Source organism: Typopeltis vanoorti, chromosome 17 (assembly GCF_054136105.1).
Source record: "Typopeltis vanoorti isolate ZY-2024b chromosome 17, IOZ_Tvanoo_1.0, whole genome shotgun sequence".
NCBI lineage: Eukaryota > Metazoa > Arthropoda > Arachnida > Uropygi > Thelyphonidae > Typopeltis > Typopeltis vanoorti.
Genome location: NC_143565.1, coordinates 28962443 through 28980925, shown reverse-complemented (window position 1 = coordinate 28980925; position 18483 = coordinate 28962443). Strand labels below are relative to the sequence as shown.

General features: G+C 36.6%; 1 protein-coding gene across 1 annotated transcript in view; it reads left to right on the top strand.

Annotated features, from left to right (window-relative positions):
- The window catches only part of LOC150097249 (uncharacterized), a 550351-nt gene that overhangs the window by 496416 nt on the left and 35452 nt on the right, over nt 1-18483 (top strand). Inside the window, exons 29-30 of the mRNA XM_090407628.1 lie at nt 1479-1575; nt 13124-13217. Of these exons, the coding sequence (XP_090263754.1) occupies nt 1479-1575; nt 13124-13217 (191 nt within the window). The remainder of the gene's footprint in view (nt 1-1478; nt 1576-13123; nt 13218-18483) is intronic.

Sequence of the window (18483 nt, the reverse complement as noted above, 5' to 3'; positions counted from 1 at the left end):
TCTGGGGGACCATAAGTACAAATAGGTCTCATTGTCCAATTCCCCATACTGATATTAGCCCACATCACTACTTGTGATTGCCTGCCATTCAAGAAAATTAGCCTCTTATTTTGTGTTGAATACTATGGCTACTACTCCTTCTTTTCCTTGATTGTCATTTCCTGAATATAACATTTTGTATTTATTGCTCAGAAAGATCTCACCAGTTTTTGTCTTTTTAGTTTCAGTCACCTATTATGTCGATTATGTCGATCTGGTACTTATCTAATTCTTCAGCTAGCTCCATTTCTTTGCCATTCAGGCTTCTTATGTTGATAGTACCGATCTTTAACTCTGGTGATGTTGAGTTGGGATGTGCTTTCAGATTTGTTCCAGTAGCTGACTTTTCGTGTTTGCCCTGGTTCCCTGACGAAAACAACTGTGGCCATGTTTAACTGGGCGATGCCCCAGCCGGCATGAAATTTTGTCATCTTGTACCATCATTTTGTATATTGGGTTAAGCCAATAAGAATACAATTTGGTTGGCTAAATCCCAAAGTGTCAGTCCATCTTCATTCGTTTAGTATCCAGGTAGATACCCAACAGGGTGCACCACGAGAAGGTGAGGATTGGACATTAGGGCAAAAGCCCTGGTCGGTTCTCCACATTCCTTTAAAGGCTATGTGGAGGTCTCCTCTCCGTTATACATCTTTGACCCTTAAGCACCCCTAGACATTCTCTTCTGCCTTAATTGTTTTCTATATGAGTATTTGAGGCCTTCAATTAGCAACTCATAGATTTCACGAGTGCTGTTTTACTGAACTGGTACCACCATTCCTCCACTTTCATATGAGCCTGTTCACTGTCTGGCTTCAAAGCTACTGAACAACTTCTCATATTCCTCATTTATTCCATCTGCTGGAGGAATTCCAATGTGAGCATGTGCACTAATGTTTTTTAAATGTAATTCCTATTGTTGTTTAATAACTATACTGATGATGTTTTATGATACTTAAGATGAAATATTTACATATTATTAAAAAGTTAATTATTGTGGCATATGTGTGAATTTATAGTTATAGATATAAAAATACCCAGTCATTATGCTAGGTGGAAGACTTTTTCCTTTGCTGAAGTTTTTGCTGGCCTGGTTAGCTGAGCAGACTGCACCTCTACTCTCTGACCACCAGGCTATGAGTTTGTGGTGTTTGTGAATTTCATTGATCAATTTCTTAACCTGCCTGTGGTGCTAATGTACTGTAAGTTAGTGAATACTACCTTTTGTGGTAAGAATGCATGTTAAAAAAAAATTTTTTTAAATAAAAAATTATTTGAAAGTTGATTTTTTAAATAGTTGTTTCCACGAGACTTAAATGATCCAAATCTGAGGCATCGTTTTATTGGTAAGTATGTGCATGTTTGTGTATCTGCATGTGTATGGAGAGAGAGCTCTTTGACTTCTTTCTTCAATATTTATTAATGCTATTTTCATTTTATAGGTTCATAGTATTAACTTGTCCAGATATACACAGATGCTAATTGCAGCTGAACAGAGGGTTGATGTAGATGTCTCTCATACTGTGCATGCTCCTAAAGGTAATTTCACATACAAATATAATAATAATAATAATAATAAAACAGAATAAAATAAAAAATAAATATGTTCATAAATCTGATTCCTGGTTAAATGATAAACAGGGCCGGCTTTACTGACTGTGCAACACATGCATTTGCATGCGGCAGCAAACTTGGCCTAAACTATACAAAAAATATAAGTAATTTATTCCTTCTCTGTTGAAACCAGACTTCACGATGCCATTAGTTAAATTTTTACTTCATAATTAAACTTCATTGTACTATATATTTTTTAAAAATCATAATCATTTAAAATAACGTAGTATTATGTTGTGCTTAATGTCTCACTTTCAGTGTTAATATCAGACAATGTGACAATAGCAGAACCCATTTCCGATTCCATTGTCGGCTGTGAGTTGACCTGAGATTATAATACATGCATATTTATCACAGTTGCTTAATGAAAGTACAGTAACATATTCTTAATGAATATAGAATTACAAGCATTAGATTTTATATAAAATTTCAGAATGACTGAATTAATTTCAAATTTTTTACGACGTGAAAATGGTTGTTATTCTGTCTTCCATGTGCGATTTCCGTTGTTTCTTATTTGTAAGCAAGATTCTGACCAGTCTGCAGTGCATTGTTAACAATGATGTGATGACTGTGTCTTTTTGTGTTTTACATTAGGATGAGCCCAGGGAATGCAACCAGTCCTGAAATAATCTTCCACGATACTTTAAATGCCGAAGATGTCTTTTCCCAAGCAGTGAGCATAGTCTTTCAAAACTAAAGCTTATTAAAACTTATTTACATTCTACAATGGCTGAAACTTGATTGTGGAAGGTCTTGCCATGATTTCAATTGAACATGAAATCAGTCATAAATTAGACTACACTGGCCTTATTTGTGATTTTGTGAATATAAAAGCAAGAAAAGTTTTGTTTTAAACAGTAGGCTTACATTTTAACAGTAAAAATATAAATTAATTTATGTTAGGACATGACACCTGTTCTAAAATCTTAAAAAAAAATTATATTTACCATAATTATGTGTTTGTGATTTAGCAGTTCTTCATTCTACATGGCATAATGAGCATTACTTATATATAAGTTAACTCCCCAACCGGCCACGACATCTATAGACGTCAAAATAAATCTGGATACGAAGCTCTAAAACCCATTGAATAACATGGATAAGAAGTGCAATTTGGTGTCACTTTTTCATTCACATTGGCTGGTAGGAAGGTTAATAGTAATACCCTATTTCCTTCCTTTCTTTCTTTCAACTCTTTGACAGTGTTCAGTGAGTATACTCGTCATGTGAAAAAATAAATTACCCTTTGTGACCAAAATTGAAATTTTAATAAAATTTAAAAAATTATTATTATAAAGGAATCTAATGATCCATGATTTTTTTTTGCATTTTTTATGAAAATAATGTATGCATAGCAAATAAAATACCATTGCACCTAATTCAAATCATTTCTTGTGAAAACTGTGCAAATGGCACCTAATTTTCCCCAGTAAATAATGAAAACTCTATAAAAAACTTTTAAAAAAGATTGCACAACACACTCCTAATTTGTAGTGCTTTTTAGCAAGTTGAATCTGATTTTTTATAAACTATAATTGTACCACAAATTGCTGTACTTTTTTCTATGTGGATTTTTCCTGTTTTTTAAAAAACAGTATTTTCTAGGCTGTGTTGATAGTATTTGTGATATTAATGAATTGTGGGACAATAAAATTGTTGATTTTTCAAATAAACTAACTTTTAATAATTGCCATTTTGTTATTATTTAATTAAAATTTATAACAGGTGTATTTACTCTGGGTATTTACTTTTTTTTTTTTTTTTTTTTTACATGCATTCTTACCACAAAAGGTAGTATTCATAAACTTACAGTACATTAGCACCACAGGCAGGTTAGTTCAGAAGCCTTGGTCGGTTCTCCACATTTCTTTAAAGGCTATGTGGAGATCTTCTCTCAGTTATACAGCTTTGACCTTTAAGCATCCCAAATAAATATATAATTTCAAAATTATTTTTATTTTTCAACATAATCTCCTTTAAGATTAATACATTTATTCCAGCGATGCTCCAGTGCCATTATCCTGTCCCTGTAGTGGTTCTCAGTAAGATCTGCAAAATACCCCTGTACGGCTGCAGTCAACATTTCATTCGAAGAAAAATGCTGACCAGAGAGGAAGAGTTTTAGTTTTGGGAAGAGATAGAGGGAGCTAAATCTGGGGAATAGGGTGGATGTTCCAATAATCATAGTGCAGATCCATTAATTTTCCCATGAATTTTTTCATCTAGTCTGGTTAAAAGGTTGGAATAATATTCCTTGGTTATTGTATTATCCTTTTTAAGATAATTAATAAACAAAATGCCTTTAGCATCCCAGAACACCGATGCCATGACCTTTTCTGCTGATGGAACTGACTTTGTCTTATTTGGTGCTCAACAATCATCTTACAGAAGCTGATTGTTCAGTGAAAAATAAAACGTCCACTATTTTCACTGATGTTGGGATTGTGGTGTGTAATTGTGAATCCAAGTCTCATCCATAATAATAAATCGACACACAAAATCAGTTGTATTGTTTTTAAATTGCTCCAAGCACTGTTCAGAGATTTTCATGCAAATGCATTTTTGATCTGCTGTGAGAAAGCATGGCACCCATCTTGTGCAGCGCTTTTTCATTTGCAATTCTTCATGCAAAATATATCCTGCATGTTCTTTCTAAATGCCTGTAGTCTCAGTGATTTCATGCACGTTGACTCGCCAGGCATCCAATATCGTGCACTTGATCAATGATTTCTGTTGTTGTTACACTTTTTGGACATCCTTCTCGTGATCATCTTCAAGGCTAGTACGGCATGTTTAAACTCAGCAGCCCATTTCTTAATTGTCAAAAAGGAAGGAGAAGAGTGCCCATAAATTTTTATGAACTTTTGAATGAATTTCTTTTGGCATTAAACCTTCTTTTACAAAGAATTTTATAACCGCACGATACTCAATTTTATCATTTCAAGGGATATACAGACAACACTTTTGCTTCAGACAGCTGTATAAAACAAACTACTTAATAGAATGACTTGCAATTTCACATGGATGCTTATGACAAATGTACCCACTTAGAAAAATAAAATCGTGCCGATAGTGTTGCCACCTATGGTTGAGGCTGAGAACCTTTCAGACCACCCTCTTATGTGTCAACAGTTAGATAAGCCAGGAATCCTGTTCTGGAGTAATAATGCAAGTAAAAGTTATCTGGTCATCTATGTTATTTGCGATCTCAAACATTCAAAATATAAACGTTTCAGTTACAAACATTGAAATTTTTTTTGTTTATCAACATCTGCTTATTTGAGCAGGATGACATTATAAAAAGTCATAGACACATTTTTTTTTTTTTTTTAAATGACAATTCTTATAACCTCAAGGAGTTACAGAAGCTCATGTGTTATGTGCTTTTATAAAAATTCATACCTTACATAGGATTTGAATCTACACCATTTGATGTAAACAAGCAGTGGCATTTGCCAGCTGAGTTCTATGGAGGCAGAGATTATATCAGTCACTGGAAAATATAATAGTGATTATGAAATATTGACTGGAGGAAAGAGAAACCATCCAAATCAAGGTGAAGTGGAACTGCTTGGGTATAATCCTTAAATATATTCAGTGTGCTAGATATGTGCCAGAAATTGAGAAATTCATGAAGAAATAATTTTTGAGTAGTCATTTATTTAAAAGAAAATTATTTATTATTTATATCAGTTATTTATTTGAAATAAATAGTCATAAGCTGTTACAAATATCAAGACATTCACATCATGACTAAATCAGATAAGGTGAGTGTTGCTATTGAGCATTCATTGACTAGTCATATATGGTATGAAGTGAGAGAAATGTGGTTCCGTATGCAGAGTCTATCACTAGGAATTGACATACATTTTTAATTAGTAAAGGCAAGCACAGAGTAAACAGCATACAGGTGGGTGCATGTGCACCGACTGAAATTCGCTTTGAAATTAATGGTGTGCAGGCTTCTTTGAGCTGCACAGGTAGCTTAGTTCTACTCAACAGATTTCCTGCAGCTGAGAAATGGAGGTACAGTTAGTTATTTCTTGTGGTTTCTTGAAACCACAAGATATGAGATTTGCATCTCATAAAGAATTGAACTGATTATAAATAGTAACATGTAGGCTATAGGTTCAGATCTCATTATTGGTATGAATATTTGTGATGTTTGTAGGTAGTAGATGACTTTCATCAGTTAATTTGAGAATTTGCACTGCTTATTTGGTGGATTGAAAACATTCCATATTTAATTTCTGTAGCAGACTTTCCAGATTATCCCATCAGTCAATGTCACATTTGGCATTGCAGTATCATCACTTAGATGGTATACACTTACAAAATGATCATTCAATAATCACTGTTTGGTTTGCTTCAGTTATCTCCCCACCATCAGCTCTTTTTAGTCATCCTTCCATTTACTTTGCCACATAGCAAAAGAGCTCTTTAGGATTTCTTTTGGTCTTATCAGCTAGCTGTCTCTCATAATTAGCTTTGGATTTCCTTACCATACAGATCACTTTTCTTGCCTATACTGCTCAGGCACACAGATCACTTTTTTTCTATATTCCTTTTTTTTTTTTTTTTTTGTTCTGCAACTCCTTAATAATGCTATTCATCCATCTCACCCCTTTCTGATTTATCTTTCTGACTATGAATATACAATCTGATACTACTTTCTTCAAACACCCCTTGACCACTTCCCATGCACCATAAATATCTCTCCCCTCCAAATTCTGAAATTGAAAGATGACTTCACAACTTGTCATAATTGCCTACTTTGTAATTCCACATATATCTCTTCTGTATATATCCTGTGACCAGATAAAACACTCTTGAACTGCTCATATCCCCCTCCATTACATGCTGTCTCAGGTAATTATTGAGACAGCATGTAATGGAGTCTCAATTTTTTCCCAGTGTATGTCCCCATAGTTGAAATCCCCATAATTACTCACCCTGCATTCATTGTGCTAATTTGCCAATGCATGCCATCCACATTCTTCCTTATATTCTCTAGATTACAGCAGCAACCAATTATGTATTTCATCCTGTTAGCCTCTATCTCATACAAGATATTCTCAAGATAGTCTTTAATGATAGCAATTTTTTGTTGTTATTAAAAAGCTCCTTCCCTCTCATCTTGTTCCTTCTGTCCTCTCTGAAGATACTATATCCCTTGCGTTCTATTCCTATGACTACATCATCATTAGTCAACCAAGTCTCACTAATGCCTATAACTTTTGGCCAAGTTGAGCTAACCAATGGCAAAACTCTCCACCCTTATTCTAAATGCTTCTGGCATTAGTATAGATATACTGCAATACCTCCATTCATTCCACAACCTCCCTTACACCTTGTGTTGCTTAGCCCACTAAAGTTAAAAACCCTGGGGAGCTACAATCAGCATCATGTGATCGCTCTCCCACTTACTAACTTCTAGGTTGCCTGCATCCACGTTCACCTGAATATTCCCTAAACATTCTAGTTTCCCTGGCTCTGCACTTCTGAATGCTCATCGAACATCATTTTCTCAAAACTCCATACCCCAAATTCATTCAAATGCATACCTTCTGCTTTATTGAAATCTTGCCTTCCTTTAAACTTACTCCACTCATCAACAAACCAATGGCAATCCATTCCAATCATGCACCACCCTCTGGCCCTTACATCCTTCTTGGCAGCCTTCATTCTCAGCTTCCAAGGATGCCCTCTTGTCCTTTCCCCACCCTCCATAAATTGAAAAATCCCATCAATTGAAATCCTGTATGACCTTTCAGCAGTTTGTAAGTCTCAATCATATCACCTCTCTTTCTCCTATTTGCTAGTGTCTGCAATCTACAAATTCTCAACCTGTCTTCATGATCAGTATTCCACAAACCTGATATCATTTTTAACACTCACCTTTGTACCCTATCCAATATATCAGAATCACATCGGAAACCAGAAGACCAGACCCTCGCACAATAGTCCAAGTGAGGTCTTATCAAGGCCTTGTAAAGAGGCAAAATAAAACCCTTATCTTTACATATGAACGTTCATTTGAGCATTGCAATTATCTTTTGAGTTGTATTTGCAACCTTTGCCACATGGCCCCTGAACTTCAACTTCCTATCTATTAACACTCCAAGATCCCTAGCCTCATCAGTCTCTTCTAGCCTAATCCCACCAATATAATACGACATTGGACAGGTAATCACGCTGAAGTGAATGACTTTACATTTACTGACATTAAACTGACACTCATTTTCCCATGCCCACAATTATAGCTCATTCAAATCATTCTGCAAGGACTGCATACAGCAGCATTCATGATTATCCTGCCTATCTTTGCATCATCAGCAAATAACTGTATGTTGCTTGTTAAATCCTTCCAAATATCATTAATGTACAGATTGAATAACAGTGGACCAAGCATTGATCCTTGTGATACACCACTTTTTTTTTTTTTTAATCTTTGTACTGTTTATGGGCAGTACTACCCTTACATCACGTCCAGACTTGATATAGGCTTAAGCCTTTACAAGTGTTTCGCCCTATGCCTGTTCGAGTTATCATAGTAGTCATTCTCTAGTGGCAACGCCATGCCACCAGTGTGCCCTGTAGGGCCCTCAAGGAAAGAACTTTCATATCCTTTTGTGTAAGCCCAAGCTGTTTTAAGTCCTTATAACTATCTGCACTCCATACGCCATGTAAAGAGATGGTGGCGCTGGTAAACCTCAGAGTTGCTCCATGTTCCTCCTGTATCTTACTAACTAGATCTGGGTTATTTTTATAATAATTTGCTTTATTATTATAGCTATAGGCTAGTCGGCACCCTGTTCCCACCACCTGGGCATCAGCTACCCAAACATCACCACCTCTTTTAATCACTAAGTCTGGCTTATGCAAACCTGTGGAGGTCCTATAATGTGGTTCCACCGCAGTCTCCCAACCTTTGTTTTTAAAGCGGTTGTTCAGAAAGGAGACCATGGCATCATGCCTCCTGACGCAGACCCCATGGGTGTGGAAGCAACAGTCGGCTATATGAGACAATGTCTCACTGTAGTGGCAGCCAGCCCTACAGTTGGAGTCGTCACTATCCCATCGAGCTGTGCGGGCTCGGGTAGGCAGGGCATTGATCCTCCTCCTGATAAGGTCAATATACTTGAACCCAAGGAGGAGTCTGGTGCCATCTCTTACCCACTCGTGCTGGGGAGGCACCAGATATGACTCTTTTAAAGGAGCACCATCTACAGAACAGTGCAACAGAGATGCCCATCTCTTATGTTCTGCAGGTGCTGACTAGATTAAAGTACCTTGATAATGGGACCAGCCTTTAGCCCACCTAAAGTCTTCTTGTATTAATGAGTTATAGAAAGCCTCTCCGCAGATGGAGGAAGAAGATTGTTCTAACTGCAAGATTCTTGATAGCTGCAGGCATGGGATCAGCCATCTAAGTGATGGAACCCCAAGCCCACCATCCTTCACTCTTGCATGGAAATATGCAGTAGGAGTGTCAGGCAGAGCCATGATCTCAGGGCTGAACGGATAGCCCTGTCCATTTGGGACAGTACCAAGATATAGGTCCTACCAAGCACCAACTTGTGGTAAAAGTGAGGTAGGAGATAGTAGGAAAGGAGAAACAGTCTTTGCAGGGGCTTGAGAGGAGCTTTCTTCAAAGAAGCAATCCCATCTTCTAGGATTGAAGGGACAGAAGACTTTCCCTTTGGGGTGAACATAATACCGAGGTATCTCCACTCTTCCAGGATGGTCAAAGCATGTAACGGCCTCCCGTGCAGGGAAAACTCAATGGCCTTGACCTTAAGCTTCTTGTCACGACCAGAAGGGACAAGAGCTAAAGAGCAGGACTTCTCTACATTAATAGAAGGGCCTCGAATAGAGAAGAAGTCAACTGCCCGGTCAAGGAGGTCCTGCAAGCCTATCTTAGTAGAGGCTACGAGAATAAGATCATCTGCAAAGGCCATAGCATTAAAGGAAGAAGCGCCTAGCCTATATGGCTAGGAAGAGAATGAAGAAACTCATCTATGATGCAGTTAAAGAAAAGGGGAAATAGAGGATCACCCTGGCGAGCACCCCACACTGTGGGAATAGAAGTTGCATTGGACCCTGTAGTGATAGTGATGGAGCTACCCAAGTATAGCTCCATAACATAGGAAAGAAAAGGTTCTGGACATCCAGCAATAGACAGCGCTCAAAGGAGAGCAGGAAGGGAGATGCTATCAAAGGCCTTTTGGAGGTCCAGCGATGCCATATATAGAGGCTCAAGGTGGTGTCGGGAATCAGAGAGAAGAGAAGAAAGAAGATATATATTCTCAGCACAGCCATCCGAAGGGACAAAAGCTCTCTGTCTATAATCATATTGTATATGTTGCTGAAGTCGTTTAACTAATATTTTATGATAGAGTAACACAGGGAAGATGGTAATAGGTCTAAAGTCTGATGCACAGCTTGAAGTTTCTTTCTTTGGAATGAAGATAGTTCTTGAAGCACATAAGTATGGTGGTATTACTTTACTGGAAAGGTGAATGTCCACTAAATCTTGAAGAATCTTCAATGGTACCTTCCAAAGCCTAGACGCAGGAAACCCATCAGGTCCGGAGGCAGAGAAATTGGATGGAAGAGCTGCTTTAATCTCCTGGATGGAGATAGGCGTATATTTGAAGGGCAGGAATGGACCTCAATATCGTAGGTTGGTCATCATAATCAGGGAAGTGTGGAGGTGGAGCAGAAAAGACTGTACTCCAGAATTTGACAAAATCATCATGTAAGTCTGCTAGAGGTGGAGGGGAAGCACCGTCAAGGATTGTTTGAGCACATTGCCCTCTATTCTTTTTATAGAGGGCCTGCATAGCTGCATGGGCCCTCTTCCTCTGCTTCCTATTTGACAAAGTCATTGTAGAATGAGACGTAGGCTGATGTTGACGAGACATGAAGTGTTCAGAGAATTCAGCATGGAGGTAGTCATTTAACTGATCTGTGATATCCATTCCCAGAAGGTGAGTCTGGATGAGATATATAAGAATTTGACATCAATCTCTAGATGATCCTCCTCTTATATTCTGGAAGAGGAGGATCATCTAGAGATGATATCAGTCTGAGAATCAAAGCCTCTACTTCAACAGCAGGATGGTGGCTGGAAGATGGAAGGGCAGGGACAGGAGATACGGAGATATTACCTGTTCCTACCTGTGGTGGATGGGCTGCCAATTCTTGAGGTAAGGCTTTCCGTCTATGACACTTGATGGCGTCCAAGGATCTTAATGGGAACGCCTTCAATAAAGCCTTGTTGATTTTCTTTGTCCCTCGAGCCGTCAACTCGATCTCATGAGTGGCGAGGATCTTTTCTTCTTCGGCAGTCCAACGTGCTTTGACGCTCTCTGTTCTTATAGCAGCATTGGCTTCGGCTGGATATTTCGAGGTGTGATGCATGATCTCAGACCTGACATATGAAATGTCTGAGATTGGGAACTCCTTGACAGCCAGAACAAGCATGATCAGAACTTGAATAAATGGGTTGATGACAGTCTTTGCAGAGCTTTCTTTTAACTTTCTTCCTGAGGACACCACTGGGACGGGTGGCAGGATCACCTCCAGCAAGAAACAGACATCTGGATTCACACTCAACAAGTTTCCTGGCTCTGGACTATAAGAGTCGGAGCCTTCATCTGATGAGTTATGGCAAGTGAGGAAACTTAACCCTACCAGGGCTGCTAACCCTGGAAGGGAGGAATAGCGTAGCAGGCCAATCAGTCACCCGAAGGTGTCCAGGAATCGCCTCTAGGAGGCTGCCTACTGCCGCACTGGTGAAGTGTCTCAGGGGTGTGAAAACCAAGACAACAGCGCTTTGAATTCCCATAAACCTTGCAGACTCAGATCCCCCATATACCACTTTTTGATATCTGTCAGTCAGCCATCCTCTTATCCATGCTAATGTTGTATAACCCAAACCCATTTTCTCCAGTTTATGCAGCAGTCTGTCATGTTGTATTCTGTCAAAAGCCTTAGCAAAATCCAAAAGTATCATGGTGTATCCATTCCCCTTGTCTAGTTCAATGGTAACATTATCATAGAATGTGAGCAAGTTGCTAAAACATGACCTTCCCTTAGTAAACCCATGTTGTTCATTGCAAAGTAGAGATTCACTGTCAACCCATTTCTGAATATTCATTTCAATATCGCAATTATCCATTGAGTTGTATTTGAAATTTTTGTTATGTGACCTTAATGATTTCTAGTCACAAAGCTAGAGATCATGTGACCTTCATGATCTCTAGCTTTGTCAGTTACTCCAAGCTAATCCCACCTACTGTCGAATATTACATCACACCAAAGTGCATAACTTTATACTTACTAACATTGAACTGAAAGCCATTATCGTTTGCCCACACCTCTAGCTTACTCAAATCACCTTGTAAATGGTGTATATCAGTATCATCTCTAATTACCTTGCCTATCTTTGCATCATCAGCAAACAACTGAAGCTCTCCTGTCAGCCCTTTTCCATTATCATTAATGTATAGATTAAACAACAATGTCCCAAGAACTGATCTCTGAGGAACACCACCATAACTCCAGCATATTCACATCTCCCATGTACCACTTTCTGATACCTGTCCATCATCCACCCACTTATCCAAGCCAATAGTTATATTCCAATCTCATATTCTCTAGTTTATGTAACAGCCTTTTACGTGATATCCCATAAAATGCCTTAGCAAAGTTCAACAGTATCATAATATATCCATTCCCTTTATCCAACTAAACCATTATTATAAAATAAGAGCAAATTGTTCAAACACTTTAGTAAACCCATACTGTTCTTGCAAAGTATATAGATATAGATGCAATTCCATAGAACAATTAAAACTGACATTCACAGTAGTGTCATCCATTGAATTTTATGTATGCTGTTTAAAAACATGTTTAAATAGCTTTTGAATAGTATAAGCCCAGTTACATTTTCTCAGCATTAACTGTTGCTCTGCTCTCAATTCTGTTAAAGCATAAACAAATTTATTTTTTCTCCTCATCTGATCTTGTTTATATGAGATGCTTATTCTAAGAGACTAAATGTTGCTGTATTTTGATTTTATATATATATATATATATATATATGTTACTGTTTCTATATTTTGATATATATGATACCAATAATTGTGAAATGTGTTGTATAGTGGATTGCTGCACTTTTGGTACAAGAAAACTTGAGGCATAGCACAAACAGTAAAATTAGAAGTGAAAATTACTTAATAACATTGTGATTATTTGAAAAAAAATTGTATAAGCTGATTAAACTGAAAAAAGCAAAGCTATTTGGGATATTTCTGATTTATTAGAATTTAAGTATAAGTGTAGTTATTATGTTACATTAAATATTAAACTCAGATTTCATACTTGAATTTAGGTATATATGAAACTAATGAAAATGACTTTCAATACTCTATTAATATTGGTACCTAATTTCTACTTTTAGGAAATATCCATATTCACTCTCCATATCTAGACCTTTCAGTTTTCAATCCTTTTAGTACAAGTGGAGCTACAGTACATAAGAAAGAAAAATCAAGGTATTTATGTGCAGAACTTGAATTACCAGTAATGTATATTACTCTAGTTTGAGTCATAATTTTTTTTAAGAATGTACTATCCATTGTTAGTACTCTTAATTGGTTCTAGTCGGCAATAAAGACTTGAATGCTGATTAGAATTCATTATTATTTTATATCAGCCCAACACACAAGAAGTTCAATGATCTATGAGACAACAATGCTATGTGTGTGGGCAAATAGTTAGAGCAAAGAAAGAAAATTGTTGATGTATTTCTTTAAGAGCTGAGAGTTATAATCATTGGGGAAAACAGTATGGCAAAGAATGTTCCAAAGAACAAAGGTGTTCAGCTCCAATACTGCTCATCTGATATTTTCATTCTGTATATATCAGCCTGTATATATTCATTCTGTATGTATGAAATTAGCAGCTGCTCGATTTCATACATGATTAGAGGAAAGTGGAGGAGTGGTATTAGCCAGTTCCTTAGAGTAGCATCCACGAAAATACTAGCAGAAAAGACAATGCAGCAACAGAGTTGCTATGTGAAAGCTGGAGAGAGTCAGTGAGAGAGAGAGAAAAAGTCTTCTATTAAGCAAATAGCTCACTTCTGAATATAGTCAAGCATTCTGAGGGAGATTTTAAGTGCACCACCTTAGTGGTGTACTTAAAGTTGTCAGAAGTTGAGCAGAAAAGAAGTATTGTTAGAATGAAAAAAAAAAGGAAAAAAAAAACTTTTAGTGGCTGATGAGTCTACTGACAGGGTGTGTTTGTGTCAGGATAGGCTAGATGTGAATTCAAGAAATGAAAACTGATCCCTGTTGGTCAGCAGAATATTGTCAAAAGAGGGAGAGTGAACCATAGTCTTCCAGGAAATGCAACAGGATTATTGTGTTTTGGTGACATTAAAACTCGCCACATTATCCTCACCCTGTATTTGAAAATAGTAAAGAAACTGATGTTTAATGCAATGAAGATATTGAATTCTGAATCACTTATGTACTGCAAAGTTTTGTAATTGAAGAAGAGGAATGGAGAGTACTGTCATCAACAAAACTATGAATAGAACTGAACATTAGAGAAAGAGCATTGATGTATAAGCAGAAGAGTGAAAACACAGAGCCCTTGGATATATTCAAGCATTAATTGAAATATCTTATGGAATGAAACCGTCTACAATGACCTGCAATGAACAGAAGAGGAAACTGGCAATCCACTCGCAGAAGATAGGAGGATTACTGTAAGATGATAGCTTGGTAAAAAGACCATGATGCCAGACATGATCAAGTGCTTTTGAAATATCAAGGCTAACCACTCGAGTTCCTCCAAACTTTTTCATGGCTTATGTACAAAGGTGGGTAAGGTTAGATAGGAGATTTGCTTTGAAGCAAGAGTGACAGAATCTACATTGGTGATCACTAATTAATTTTTGGGTTTTTAGCAGTGAACCAGTTAGTCATTAATAATCTTTTTCATTATTTTTGAGACTAATAGGACAATAGTTTAATAAGCCTTTTTTAGGAACACACTGCATAAAAGCATCCTCTTTGCTGTTAGATGTTAGTATAACTGAAGGGATACCATCTGAACCAGGGGGCTATTAGTACTATTGAGTATTTTTCTAATATCCTTTTTGCTAAGGATATTAGATAATTATGCACAATTATCTGATATCAGAGAATTATCAGAGGGAGTCATTCTGTGGACATTTCATTGTATGGTGAAATGGAATTTGTCTTGGTCATGTAAACAAGGGTTGGAGGAGAAGACTAATGCCAAATAGTCTGCATTATTTTTAAGTGATGTCACCATACCATCAGGATGTGAGAGATGTGGGAATACAGAAGAGCAGGAGTTAATGTCCCACAGCCTAAAGCAACCGAAAGGTTTGACTACGATTTGAGCAGGAGGCAAGCTTAGTGCATTTGGTCCTTACAAAAGTCTGCTTTGGATTTGTTGATAACTTTTTTTCAGTTACAAGCTGTAGTGTAAGCTGAGTGAGAGATTGGAGTTTCTCTGTCTTGAGCCATTGGATATGTGCTGAATTTTTGGCAGGTTGTGGCTTAAAAGATAGAACTAGAAGTCTGCAAAATAAAAACTAAATTATCATCAGGAGGTTCTGGTGTCTCTCTCTCTCTCTCTCTCTCTCTCTCTCACACACACACACACACACACACACACAACAGCTCATCATACTGTGATTAAAATTCATTCAGCATCTCCATGCTCACCACACTCTCAGGCATTACATTCCAATCATCTACTATCCTCTATCTAAAAAAACCTACTCTTCACATTTATGCTATCAATGTTTCATCTTTATTACAAAGATATCTTCTTTGTGCATAATTATATGCACTATAAAGGAAAGTGGCTAAATAAAATTAAATAATATATGTGTATATATAATCCTCGCATCGAAGTTGCTTTCTTCAGTGGGTATAATTATGTAAACTCAGCTTTTCACAATGACTGCAGAATTTTGGAAGCATGTTTTTTTTGGAAGGGGATTTTTAATTATTTGATCTCTTTATTTCTAACAATTATTTTTAATTTCCGAGTGTACCTATATATGCACAAGGGTTCACTCCAATTGGTGCAATGACCTCTTTTTTACTATTGTTTTCAGAATCCAAAAAATCACTGACTCAAGACCAAAATACAACATAAACACATTTAATAAAACAAAAACAATATATGTACACTTCAAACAACTTTACATAACTACAACTAACTACAGAATTAATTGGATCCAAGGCCTTTTTAAAAATAAACTTACATTTAAGACTAAACACTTTGTTTTCACAATGACAAAATGTTCATACCCAGTTCCTCTGTTTGTTAAGGCCCTTTTCCGAAGATATATGACTTTATTCTTCATTTTCATAGGATCCTTTCTCACTCAAATAGCACACATTAATTCTTCCTGGCTCAATTCTGTCTTCTTTTCAGTAGAAATAATAGTTAGATTCGGTGTCCTTAAGACAGATGAAACTTCCTAATCAGCGTTTCCTCGAAACTTCCATCAAGACATAATTAGCAATTTCTTCTTTTATTCACTGATGCTTGTTGACAGTCTTAACTCTTCCACTTTAAAAAACTTACAGTTCTACGATTCCCTTTTCGGAATCCACTATAAATCTTGCAATTAGCGTTTCTTTGAATATTCCTTTTAAAACGATCTATAGCAATATTTTCTTTTATTTATCAATACTTATTTCACTTTGAAACTTTATAGTTCCACGATTCCTTTTTCGGAATATACTATTAATTTTCCTATGACTGTCGCACAAAAAAAACTCAATTTCCTCCGAATCTAAATGTCTGCCGGCCCATGTTCTAATTTTCTCTCCGAACACCGTCTTGTTTACACCCTTTACTCTGATACCGAATGCTCTCCTTCTCAGCTGTCAATCACACATCAAACTTCTCGGCGAGCATGCGCATTGCATGAAAGTGGCAAGCGAGAAACTAAATATAATGGCTAACACGTTGTCTTCATTAGCGACAAGAGAATGTCTTCAAAAAACACAAGTTAATATTTTAAAGTACAATAAAATTGTTTAAAGTAACACAACTATTCAAATCCGGTAAGTACATAAATTTTTAACTGCTTTACACATCACTTTGACAAAATAATTTCGATAACGGGCACATCGAAAGTGCCGGCAATGCGTGTTATGAAACCAAAACTAATAAGCATACTAACATAAACCATTCGTAAAAATATTCAGAATTTTAAATTATGATTATTTTTACAATACCATATTTATTAAAAGTTTGGAAACTTTCTACAGCAGAAGCAATTCTAGAAGAGCTTCTTTGCCTTATATCTGCTTTTCTACAGTATAGTAATCTTTAATATATAATATGATGGAATTAATTGCATGGCTGCTATAACAGATACATTTTTGTCCATGGTCATCTGTTATGATGTTAACTACTCTGTCCTCCCCGGAACAGCCACTTTTAGCCTCATTTGCTGTGAAATTACCTCTGTAATTTCTTCTTTTTGATGGTCAGATCAAATTTCTGCTCTTTTCTAAACACGTGCTTCGATAGAGTTAACAAAATAAATCTTGCTGGAGTGAATGCCTTTATACCTTTCCATTCAAAACTCAGAGCCACTGATTGTTGGTTTTATAGAAGGTATTCTAAGGCATCCTAAAAACAAAAATTCACTTCACAGTTCACCTGAAATAGAACCTTCAATATCATTTGAAGGTTCTTTTTTATGCTTACTGTATGCTCAAGTCCCAATGCAAGACCTGGAGTTAAAAATAATGCCAGAAAGGCACCTCTTTTCTTTAAATGTGTTGGTGCTATATGAATATGATGGAGGTAGCAGCTGAAATATGTAGAAGTTGAGCTCAAAAGTCTTGGTAAGAGATCAGAAAGCACCAAAAACTAATCATATCTGGTTTGGATAGGGCCAAGATCAGAAAACTCAAATCCTATGAAAATAGTTTTTGGTGCTTTCTGATCTCTTACCAAGATTTTTGAACTCAATTTCTACATATTTCAGCTTTTACCGCCATCATATTCATATGACACCAACACATTTAAAGAAAAGAGGTACCTTTCAGGCATTATTTTTAACTCCAGGTCTTGCATAGATAACACAGGCAAATGATGTCTTATCATCATCATCATCAAACTTCTGACATGTACCCTCAAGGGGAGGGGGTGTACAGGATATGATAGTGAAAAATTTACATCACCACTAACTTCCTATCTACAATTTTCCTCCAAATCAATCTGTTACCTGTCAAGACTCTAACATTATCAGATCTTATATTTCTGTCTTCTAAGGCATTTTTTACTGTATTATTCCACCTATATCTTGGTCTTCCTTTCTGTGTATGTGACACAGGAAATATATGACTTCTGCATTAATTCAACCTTGCTATCACTTCTGAGTCTGACTTCCACTAATGAGACCTCATTGATAGTTGAAACAGGTCTGGATGGTAATCCTTCTCATAGTGCATAGCATTATGCACACCCAAAAGGATGTTATGTTGCATTATCAGATACTAAGACAATTGATGTTAAGTCATCATCTTCTATAATACGAATAGACTGGTCATGAAGATTACATTGGGACAAAGAAAAAAAGTAGAATATAATTTCTTGGCAAGTTTAATGTAATTTGCAACCAAGTTATTAAACTGTCTAGATCTAGGCTCTCTTCAGAGAGTTAGGTGATAGAGAGCAGAAGTGGGTTTCTGTAAAAGTATGTATATTAGTTTGCACAGTTTCTTTTCTTTTCTGCTTAAATGTCTC